Source organism: Chelonoidis abingdonii, chromosome 4, assembly GCF_003597395.2.
Source record: "Chelonoidis abingdonii isolate Lonesome George chromosome 4, CheloAbing_2.0, whole genome shotgun sequence".
Lineage (NCBI taxonomy): Eukaryota > Metazoa > Chordata > Testudines > Testudinidae > Chelonoidis > Chelonoidis abingdonii.
The window spans coordinates 21847493-21859306 of record NC_133772.1 but is presented as its reverse complement, the minus strand read 5'-3'; the positions used below and the strand labels follow the sequence as shown (position 1 = coordinate 21859306).

General features: G+C 46.7%; 1 protein-coding gene across 1 annotated transcript; it reads left to right on the top strand.

The window, feature by feature from the left end:
• The first annotated feature begins 2785 nt into the window (after positions 1-2785).
• Positions 2786-10235, top strand: RBM15 (RNA binding motif protein 15). The gene has a single exon (XM_032804905.2). It carries the CDS (start codon positions 2858-2860, stop codon positions 5723-5725), a length of 2868 nt encoding a protein of 955 aa, XP_032660796.1. The 5' UTR covers positions 2786-2857; the 3' UTR covers positions 5726-10235.
• The last annotated feature ends 1579 nt before the right edge of the window (positions 10236-11814 follow it).

The window sequence follows — 11814 nt, the reverse complement described above, 5'->3', positions numbered from 1 at the left end:
CTGAAAGCTAGAGTTTGGCTCTTGTGTTGTACAGACAAAACTACACAGGATCTTTTCAGGGGGCAAGACAAAGATACCACATTTATTATGATAACAATTTGATTTATGACTAATAACTAATATCTTAATTCTTATACACACACATTATACCTAATACCTATACACACACACACACACATTCACACACACACACACATCCATCAGATGTTCTGCAGCTGCTGCATAGTTATCAGTCCTGAAGATAGCTTAAGTTCATAGCTTGATTTTGTAGCTTGGGTTCGTAGCTTGTGGCAGCTAACTGGCCAGGAAAGCCGGGCACAAGGACAAGCTGGATCTCTGTTGGGCAGGCACCAATGTCCTTCCATGTTGGCAGCAGAATCCTACCCAGAGTCTCTCATCTCACTCTTCTTTTTTATAGGCTTTTAGTTTGGATTCAAAGTCTATAGGTCTTGCTGTGTCATGCTGCCTCTGGGTTCGGACTGATCACCCATCTATTGCAGGCGTGACTTTCAGCCTTGAACCTGGCTTTGATCTTCCTTCTGTTGTTCTGTTATCCTTTTCTTTTTAGGGTGGATGCTTCTTATTTTGTTTAGGGCTATTGTCTTGGTCTTCAGCCATTGGTTTTTGAACTTTATCTCATCAGGACAGGCTGGGGCTGGAGGTTGATTCCGTCATCCGTACATACCTCATTCACACACCTAAACTAAACTAATAAGATTACAGCAGGGTTTGCAAAAATGAAGGTTGGAGGAAACTTTTACAAAATGGAGTGAGTGTTTTAAAATGGGGTTTGAATTACAATATGGAACAGAAGTTACAGTGTAGGCAAGTGTAGTGTGGATGGTGAACAGAAGTTACATTAATAAATTAAAAACAATTTCATTTATCAGTTCTACACTTGGCTTTGCCACAGACTCTCTATGGGGCTCTAGAGTGAATTGCTTAATTTCCCTGGGTCTAATCCAAAACCCGTTTCACCTTCAATCAGTGGAAAGACTCTGACTGAATTCAGTGGTCTTTGGATCAGGGCTCTGTGGCACAGCTCCCACGCATCTGCTTGGAGCTTGTATGCCTTTTTTTCTCCCACCCTATCCCACTTGTTTATTGTTAGCTCTTCAGGGCAGGGACTGAAACCACTGGTGGGAAAGATTTGGATTCGACAAATCTCCCACTTTAAAAAATGTTTAATTAAAAACAATGGGCAACTGTTGAAATGATCAGTTTGGACATTTGCAAAACAAAATTATCATTTTACTAGTTCAAAGGAACATTTTATTTCAGAATTTCAGTTAATTTATACAAATGAAAAGGTCGTATTAGAAATATGTTGACAGACCTGATTGCCTTTTCTTAATTGGGTTCCCCCCCCCCCCAGATTATCAAACCAATCTAGGTTTTTTCCCCCAGAGTCTAATGATGTGATCTGAGTTTTTTCTCAGATTATCAGACCCAGTATCAGTGTATTTCCCATATTATTGGATCCAATCCAGATGTTCTTCCCCAGACTATTGGCCATGACATGGCTTTTTCCCATATCCCATATTAGACCAATCCTGTCTCCTCCTCTCTCCCATATTATCAGACCCAATCCTGGGCTATCACTGAATTACAGGACCCAAACCCGTTTTGTCCCCTGATTATGAGATCTGAGCCCTGGTGTTCCCAAGGTTTATCAGACCCAAATTTGGGTTTCCCCTGCATATTATCAGAGGGATCTTGCCCCCGCCCCCTAATTATCAGATATGAGCTACTTTTTCCTGGATTACTGGGCTTGATCCCACGCTCCCTCACATTACTGGACCTGATGCCAGGATTTCTCCCAGGATTACCAGGCCCGATCCTGAGCTCTCCCCCTCCCCCACTCACCGGCTCGTGAACGTTTTCGAGATTTTGACTTTTCGTCTGAGTCAGAGAAAAAATGCCAAAATCTCGAACTGTGCCGGGCTCGGGGGGGGGGGAAGACACCCAGTTCCCGCCCCACCCAGCTCCAGCGCAGGCACGGGGCATGTGGCAGCCGACGGGGCCGGGCACAGCAGACAACACGTGCGTGCGCTCCCTTCCGGACTGCCAGCCTTAGCATGACTGACATCTCCCGCGCCCTATCCGTGGTGCGGGCCCTCGTTACCATCCAATCAAATGGCAGGGAAAGTTTTCAACTGACCAATAATGACTTTGGGGCGGGACAGGCTGCGACCCGCGCTCAGACGGGAGGGACATGGACTTCATTCTACCATATCGTTAGGCTTTGGGTGACCAATGAGAGCGGGGGGCAGGATCACTGTGGCTCGCGAGGAATCGTTAAGATTGAGGGAACCCTCATCTAATTAAATGTAAAGGGTGAAGCGTTCTCTGACCAATGGGAAATGGTGGGGCGGGATGCTGGTGCCACAAAGTAGAACCGTTAGAAATGACAGATGGCTCCATCAATCATAGAAAGGAGATTATGCCACCTGACTAAGTAACGTTAAAGAGTAGGGCTGCGAGAGCGCGAGAACCGTTAGGATTGACAGACTGACTGTTTAATCAGAATGCTGAGATTCCAGAGCTGTCCAATAAGAGCCTTCGAGGTGGGTCATCCGCTAGTGAGCCATAAGAGCGCGAGAATCTGTAACGAGAGACAGACCTCCCTGCCAATCACAACCTCAGCATGGGTGGATCTTCCGCTAGCTAACCTTGGGAACTCCAGGGCCTCTTATTACTGACAGGCTCATAATCCAATGAGAAGAGCGGGTGATGATTTAACTGTCCAATGGGTGAGAGGTGGGCGGGGTTCATTTCCGCGGCAGGTTCCAAGATGGCGGCGGGTGTGTGAGCGCGGTGGTTAGTCGGGGAGTCAGTCCCGGAGGTGCCTGCCGCCATGAAGGGCAAGGAGCGCTCCCCGGCCAAGGCCAAGCGGTCCCGGGGCGGCGGCGAGGACTCGGCCTCCTCCTCTTCTTCGGCACGGGCCGAGCGGAGCAGCAAGAAGCCCGGCGGCTCCGGCGCGGGCGGCAGCAACGGGGGAAAAGCGGCGGGCGGCTCTGGCGAGAGCAGCAGCCGGCGGGGCCTGCACCTGGACAAGGCCAGCCGGGGCGGGAGCCGCGAGTACGAGTCGGGGGCGGCGGCGAGCTCCGGCCGCCACGGCTACAGCAGCAGTAGCAGCAGCAAAAACGCGGAGTCGTCCCGGAGCAGCGGTAGCCGGGGCGGTGGGGGTGAGTCCCGGGCGCTGCCGGCCCCCTCCTCCTCGTCGGAATCGGCCGGGGCGGGAGGCGGCGGCGGGAGCGGCGAGTACAAGACGCTGAAGATCAGCGAGCTGGGCTCGGCGCTGAGCGACGAGGCGGTGGAGGACGGGCTTTTCCACGAGTTCAAGCGCTTCGGGGACGTCAGCGTCAAGATCAGCCGCCTCCCGCCGGGCACCGGCGCCAGCGACGAGCGGGTGGCTTTCGTCAACTTCCGCCGGCCGGAGGACGCCCGCGCCGCCAAGCACGCCCGCGGCCGCTTGGTGCTGTACGACCGGCCGCTCAAGATCGAAGCGGTCTACGTCGGGGGGAGCAGCCGGCGCCGCAGCAGCCGCTCCCCGGCCTTGCTGGACAAAGATTCTCATTCTCCCTACGGGGCCGCGGCCGTGGGCGTGGCGGCAGCAGCGGCCGCAGCTGTCAGGCACCCCCCGGCCGGAGCAACCCAGAGGGCGCTGTCGCCGGCAGGTGGAGGAGGGGGCCTGGGCTACAGAGACTACCGGCTACAGCAACTCGCTCTGGGCCGCCTACCTCCGCCACCTCCCCTGCCTAGGGAGCTGGAGAGGGAGCGGGACTATGGGGCTTTCTATGATACCCGTGTGCGGCCAGCCTATGGGCTGGAGCGAGTGGCTGGAGTGGCAGCGGCTGGAGGCTTCCGAGGAGGAGGTGCAGGAGTTGCGGGTGAGGAGGAGATCAGTCCCGAGGATGATCAGAGAGCCAACCGCACTTTGTTCCTGGGCAACCTGGACATCACGGTGAGCGAGTCGGACCTGCGCCGGGCTTTTGACCGCTTCGGGGTCATCACAGAAGTGGACATCAAGCGTCCAGGTCGTGGCCAGACCAGCACCTATGGCTTCCTCAAATTTGAAAATCTGGACATGGCACACCGGGCCAAGCTAGCTATGTCTGGAAAGGTGCTGCTGCGCAACCCTATCAAAATTGGTTATGGCAAAGCCACTCCTACCACCAGGCTTTGGGTGGGTGGCCTTGGTCCCTGGGTGCCATTGGCTGCCCTGGCAAGGGAGTTTGACCGTTTTGGCACCATTCGCACTATTGACTATCGTAAAGGAGACTCATGGGCTTACATTCAGTATGAGAGTCTGGACGCAGCTCAGGCCGCTTGTGCCCACATGCGTGGCTTTCCTTTGGGTGGCCCAGACCGCCGCCTCCGAGTGGACTTTGCTGACACTGAGCATCGCTACCAGCAACCCTACTTGCAACCGCTGACCCTAGCACCACCTACCCACTATGACCTAGTAGCAGAGGCAGCTGCCTTTGGGGCTCACCGTGGAGCTCCCCCAGACCCACTTCGGGGGGCACGGGACAGGACACCACCACTGCTCTATAGAAACCGCGACAGAGATCTCTATACTGAGGCAGACTGGGTGCCACCACCACCTCCTGTACGGGACAGGAGCAATCGAGCAGCTGCCTATGACCCACTGGAAAGTTTGGAGCGCCGACGGGATGGCTGGTCCCTGGAACGGGACCGAGGAGAGAGGGAGCTGGGTAGCACCAGCAGCAGTAGGGACCAACCCAGGAAGCGAAGATTGGCAGAGGATGGTGGCCGGCACTTAGACCGCTCTCCAGATAGCGAGCGTTCATCTGTGTCCCGTAAGCGACATTGTTTGGCCACAGCATCTCCCCCAGACCGCAGTCCTGACCTTGGTGGGAGCAGGGAGCGCTATGCTAGTGACACAGAACGCTTATCCTCCCGTTTGCTCCTGCTGGAGCGGCCATCACCTGTTCGGGAACCACGCAAAGGCAGTCTTGAACGAGGTCAGAATGAAAAGCGTGACCGCAAAAACTCCGCTGAAAGAGAGAGGAAGCACCGTACCTCCACTGCAGCAGCCGCCCAGGAGTGCAAAAGCCCAGCCAAAAAGGACGAGCGAACCACGGAAGGCGGCAGTGGTGGAGGGTCCCGGCTCAAACCTCCACCCCAGAAGCAGCAGCAGCAAGATGGAACGTCACAGGCTGGTGGGGCTCCCAAACTATGCCTGGCTTGGCAGGGAATGCTCCTGCTGAAGAATAGCAACTTCCCGTCCAACATGCACCTGCTTCAAGGGGACCTCAGTGTAGCTAGCAGCCTCCTGGTGGAGGGAGCAACTGGTGGCAAAGTGGCCCAGCTCAAGATCACCCAACGTCTCCGCCTGGACCAGCCCAAGCTGGATGAAGTCACCCGCCGTATTAAAGTGGCGGGACCCAATGGTTATGCCATCCTCTTGGCTGTGCCTGGCATCTCGGACAACCGCTCCTCATCTGGGGCCAGTGATGCTGCCACCACCTCCACACAGAGGCCGCTCAGGAACCTCGTGTCCTATCTAAAGCAAAAGCAGGCTGCCGGAGTGATCAGCCTCCCTGTGGGGGGCAACAAAGACAAGGAGAACAGCGGGGTCCTGCACGCCTTCCCACCCTGCGACTTCTCCCAGCAGTTCCTGGACTCCACGGCCAAGGCCCTGGCCAAATCAGAGGACGACTATCTGGTCATGATCATTGTCCGTGGTGCATCCTAAAGCCCTTGTGTTTTCTGTATCCAACCCTGCCTATTTCTCCTCCACACAGCCCCTCCAGTGTGTGCCAGGTGCTATGGGATACAGCCTTAGCTAACTCCACAATTATTTTTAATTAGATCGTTATTTGTAGCCAATTTTCCCCACCTGTTTTTCTGTAACTACATTTTTCTATAGTTAGAAGCCAGGAAGGTTTAGCCTTCTGCCTGAGTAGGATATTTTGAGGATCCTTTATCAATGAAGTAGGCTTAACCTCCCTGCTACCCTCAACTAAAACTGAAAAATTCCCACTTTTTTTTTAATTTTAACTTTTTTTCATTTGATTTTTTTTAAAAGCAGGTTTAAAAACTCCTCTAGAATTACAAACTTAAAAGACCAGGTATAAAGCACTAAGTAGTTTAAACAGAAAACCACATACCAGATAGTGGACTGGCATTGACTCATTTTGAGTCTATGAAATTCTGTGAAGGCCTTAGACCAGTAGCCCTAAGTTAAATAAGTCCTTTATCAGGCACCTGAATGGTTTCACTTTGAGTTGACTGACTCAATGTTGATTTCTTTTAAGCGACTAGCACCTCATCTTGTGGTACACTGTAGCTTGAACATTGAATTCCTTTGTAGGTATTAATTTGAGGATTTCACTCTGTCCACAGAAATGCATGCCCAGAAGGTATGCTTTTAACAGGTGTGTTCCTCCTGTTCTGAGTTCCATTGTGTCCCATATATGCACTTTGGGTTTGTAGCAGTAACAGCATTTTGGTAAATAAGTGAGGACTTTGTTACAAACCTTGAATGTCTTGTGCTTACTCTAGTATGCAAGAAACAAGTAGGTGCTTTAAGAACAACTAATCATTTGATGGGTTTTTTGTTTTTACTGCCTTTTTCAGAGTTGCAGGTATAGTGGATTCCACAGTGCAGACTCCAAACAAGTATACTCTTCAGAGAGGGCTTTTAATTCTGTGAAAATTAAACTATGTAAAGTTTTCATCACCATTTTATCTTTGTTAATAGAAAGAAACTGCTGTCTGTCTGTCTTCTGAGGTACAGTAGAGTGGGCATTATGTGAGGTTTCGTAGTCATTGGGACTGCAGTGTTTTTTAGCATCTTGGCAGAGTATTAAAAGTTCTCCAAAATGTTGAAAAAGTAGTTCACTTTGTTCAGCAAACCTAGTTCATTTTCATTTAAATTTATCTCTTTGCTTTTCTCCCTTGTCTTGATAAAATCTAGAAAAAAAGATGAAAACATTTTAAAGCCCCCCACTTTAGCTAGTCCCCAAATGAAGTGTAAATATGAATATACTTATTTACACTCTACAAACGTCTTTGTAGAAACATGAACATGATCTTGAACTCGGGTCTTCTTTTTCCCTAGGTTTAAACTATGGGTTTTGAAATGCGGCTGTGTGAAAGTGACACTGACTTACTCAGATCCTGTAGTGTATTCATTGTTCACTACGGACTAAAACTAGTTTTTGCTGCTCCTTTTTTCTAAACTAAAATTACAAACCTCATTTAATACTCTTAATGTTCAGTGGAAGTAAAATCCAGGACTTCTGGATTGTCCTTCAGCATGAATGTAATGGGCTTATAGAAGGCAGAATGCAGCTGTTTGTCTTGCTATTAACAGTGAGAATTGTGGTATTTTTGGAAATGGCACCAATTACATAAGGGATGATCCATATTGTTGTAGGTAATTTAGCATATTCACTACTTGTGACAAAGAATGTCTGTTTTATTTAGCTGGTGTCTATGTTGCATATTATCATGTAATTCATCACAGATGCTGTGTTACCCATTTCATTGTCCTTTAAGCATTTGTTGCATTTACAGTGAGTTTCCTCACTGTATTTGAGTTGCAGGAGGAAGTTAGAATCACTTTAAAGCACTGGGCTAATTACTCTTAGTGTTTTAAAGACCACCCATCCAACTTTACCACTGGGAATTCAAAAATGTAAAATACTAGCAGTAAGCTTGTTTGTATTCAACATTTAAACTTGCCAAGAACAGTGTTTGTTACTGTCATATGCAACAGACACCTTTTGGTGGTTTTTTTGTTTTGTTTTTTTTAAAAAAAGAAACCAACCAAACTTGGTCAGAGTACAATTATCAGCAAATCTCTGACAACTAACACTTGAGGAAGTCCTCCTAGGAAAGCGCATTCTAGATGACTACTTAATTTTCAAGGAAAAATGAAAGTGCATGTTCATTATCTCTGGCTTCTATGAGCTGGAGATGTGCTATACTGAAAATTAACATGGGATGGACAAGATTGTACTTCACACTCCAGGTTTCTTGGTTTCTTATTTAATGAGGTATCTGCTTCTGTTAAATCTGGTTTATTTGCTGTTCTGTTTTGCAAACAAGGATTTGAAAACCTTTTAAGGGTACATAAAGTCAAAACAAGTGACAGGCAACATTTTGACACAGCACTTAGCCACAGGCTGCATCAATTCTAATACAGCTCTTTTGGCTGTATTTTCCCTTGTGCTATAGAAGCGCACAGCATTGGAGTAACTGTCCACTTAAACCTCCTTTGCCATAGCTGACTGCTAGCAGAAGTCCATATTTAATGCCACTTCTGTATAGAGTAAAACAAATTTAGCAGAGTTAGGTTTTCTGGTTATATTTGTCATTATGTGGCTCTGGTAAGAGCTCAGTATCTTTTCTAATGCTGTGTGCGGCTGATGTTCCTATATTTCATTAGTTACAATGTACTGAATTAGCGTGGAAAAGGGATGTCCCTTTCCTGAATCATCATTTCATAGTGTGCTTTATGCTTTGGGGAAAGAACTTCAAGTGACTCATACTTTTGTTAATATTTTAGATTTTTACAAATTGCGAACTTTATGCAACTCTCTTGGCTGTTAGCCAATGGCTTTGTTTGCTTGAATCTAGTGTACAGTCTGTTTGCTGGCGCTGTGGCGTGAATCTCAAGGCTACCTCAAACTACTGCAAGGTATAGACTTCTGTGGTTTAGACAGTGATTTTGTCACCCTTGCACAGATCGCAGAGGGGAGATGAGAGGTATAGGCAACACAGACAAATAGGTCTTAAACCTTTTTAAAGAAGGATGAGTTCTCAGTTAGATGTCTCTTCTTGCCAATGGTGGTTGAAGGTATTTTGGAGGCAGCCTCCTATGGAGGGCAGAGAATAGAGAACACAAGTTCCTTGGGTAGCTTAAGGAACCATCTAGTGGATGTTAGCTGTGGTGTGTAGGGCCTTGAGTATTAGTGGGGAATAGAGAACAAAATGGTGGGGTGAGAGTCTAAAGACTTCTGAGGTTTTGCGTGAAGGCCTCTGAGGAGATCCTTTCCCAATTCAGTGACAGTAGTGCTTATCGGGAGCCTGCTAAGAGCCTATTATGAAAAGATACCAGACTTGAAGAAATCATTGCCGTGTAACTAGAGGATTTGGGATTCTTTCCCCCTGTCTCCCATTCTTAATGACTTTCTACAAGTAAAAACCAAGGACAGCTACTCCAATGAATCATTAAACTTGACATAAAAGTAGTCTTTGTATAAGACTTAAGCAAAGCAAACCATATTATTTTGAAAATGTTAAATGAATTTAATTTCATGCAGTTCTAATTGTATGAAAAGGGTGGATTAGAAATACTACTTGAATAGTAACATCTTAAGTTTGTTTGTTAAGTGCATCCTTGAGTTGACCTCTTTGCTACTGTGCATCCTGCTGTTGGAATTATACAGCAAAATGAGAAGATATCAACATGTAACACTACATTTCATGTTTTTATTGAGAAGTTGCCTCCAGGAAATGTCCTTTGAGGAAAATCAAGTGAATTATAAATCATTCAGTTGGTTTTCCTCGTGGCTGATTTTTTGACATGTTCTGTTAGCTGTTAGAAACCTGTTGAATATCTTCAATCCTGTATATCTTCAATCCTGTAAACCTAGTTTAACAGCAGTCCAAAAAAACCTGCACTACTTGTTATGCATTTATATACAGAAAGTGACTTCATTTCAAGGTTTTGTGCCGGTGGGTGGTATTGGTGCTTTTCGAAGTCCAAGTAGAATACTTAGGCCTTGTTGTTCTTTATGTTCATCTGTATAGTGTGGGGAGGGGAAAACCTGTTGTTGTTTCAGTACAAATGTTTACCTTTTCTTTCCTCCTGCAAGCAAAGCTGGTGGACTGCGGAAGATAACATGGGATTCCAAGCTCTAATGGACCTTTGCGAAGAGAAGTTGTGGCTTATGTGGAATTTCCATGGGCCTCTTGATGGAAGAAAGCTTATCTGTTTAGTATTTGTGCATTTTACTAAAATGGCAGCTTAAAAAAAAAGTTGTGTATCTGCTATTGTGATGCCAATGCCCGTGTTTTAAAGTGGAAAAATGACCTCTTTGCTTTGTGCTGTGTACACAAGATTTCTGGAAAAGTAAAGGAATACCCTTTTTATGGCTCACACAGCTTAAAAGTAGCTGTCACTCAAACATGCGCTCACAGTTGAGCTGATTTTGTTTCATTCTAAATAAATTGTTTCTTTTGAGGAAAATGTTTTTCTGCCTGGAAGTGAATTGACGACAAACCTTTGACCCCTTTGTTTGCAGCTAAGGGGTACTTGCTGCTGCTGCTCAGTTGTTGATCTGATAGTTGTGGGTCTTGAGCAAGAAGCAGGGAGACCATCACTTTCATATTGACCATCCTGTTGTATCAGATCTGAAGAATCTAGTTCATTGTGTTGCTGTGGCACCTCCCTTTGATTGCAATGAAGGGGGTCATTTGCTGCTAACTCCTCATCTTTACGAGGAAGCGGTGCTGATGCGGGCATGCAAGAAACAGGGAAAACACCATAAAAGCCTCAGAACAGTGTGCAAGTCTGGGGCTTCGCTGGTTTGAAGAGCTGGAGTTCCTGAATTTTAAGTTTCTGATTTATTTTGTTCACCCAACTTGTTTGGCTTTAGTTCTGATTTTTTTTTAATTTGAAGAAAAAGTTTGAAATTGCTTTGAATCATGCACGTAAACCTTTGCACCAAATTGCCAAAAGAAAAGAAAAATGAGTCTCATTAAAAAGTGTTAAAATGATGTTAATAAAACCTTTCCTGACACACTTTGAGGAGCTCCTCCATCTCCAGGGGCTTTTCACCAGAGTTATGCAGTGATGGGTTTAGTTCTGAATGGATGAAGAATTCCAGAGAGCTAGTTTGTAATTAAAACGTTTGCATTGGTATCAGTGCCTTATTTTGGCCAGTTTTGAAGCAAATGTTCCACACGCCTTGGATGTGCATGCACCCTGATCGTTTCATAGGTACGACTGCACATTTGCTTGCGGTCACCTCAGTTTGTAGTACAGATTGTGAGAGGAAAATATGGAGGCACCTTTGAAAAAATTGTATGCTGTAGTTCCTGCATTATCCTGTACGGGGGCTCCTGAGATTTGGAAGGCTGTTCCAGTACAGGAGTACAACTCCATGTTTGCTGCAGGAGACTTCGGGCATTTGACAACACCAGAGCTCAAGAGGAAGCTAACACTGCTGCATCGTTGGCTTCAGAAACCTCTCGTGTTATGTTTGCCAGTCTTTGTTAGAATTAACTAGTCGCTGTCTGACATGCAGATGAAGACACCTTGAGATGCGAGCTTGCTCTGGTTACCTTGAAACCGTAATCTACTATGGATAAAGAACCCTGGTCCTGTCCTTCATCCATGCAGGATGATTGCTAGGCAACAGGTGCTTATCAACAAAGGATGCCACGATTTTGTTCTGCAAGGTGTCCGTTCCCGTGGCAAACAGCTGTATAAATCTCTTATAAACAGGTAAGGGGGGGGGGGTTAAAGGTCAAACTGAATTGTGATTTATAGGAGAAGGTTATGTTGACTGAAGTGTTTTTTTGTTTTTTATCCTCTACCCCTGAGTTTACTTACTAATTCTGACTAACGTGTTCACTCCATGTCAAAGAGCCATGACCACCAATCTTTGGGGACTGGACTGTACTCTTCAATATCACTCAATGCTACATTTTAGTTTGGTCCTGGGGGTTTATGTTAAAGGATGCAAAGCACCTCTAGCAATTGGGAGTGCAAGACACTGGTATCCTGAATAAAACCTCAGGTTTTCTAGCAACCTAGCGTATGTCTAC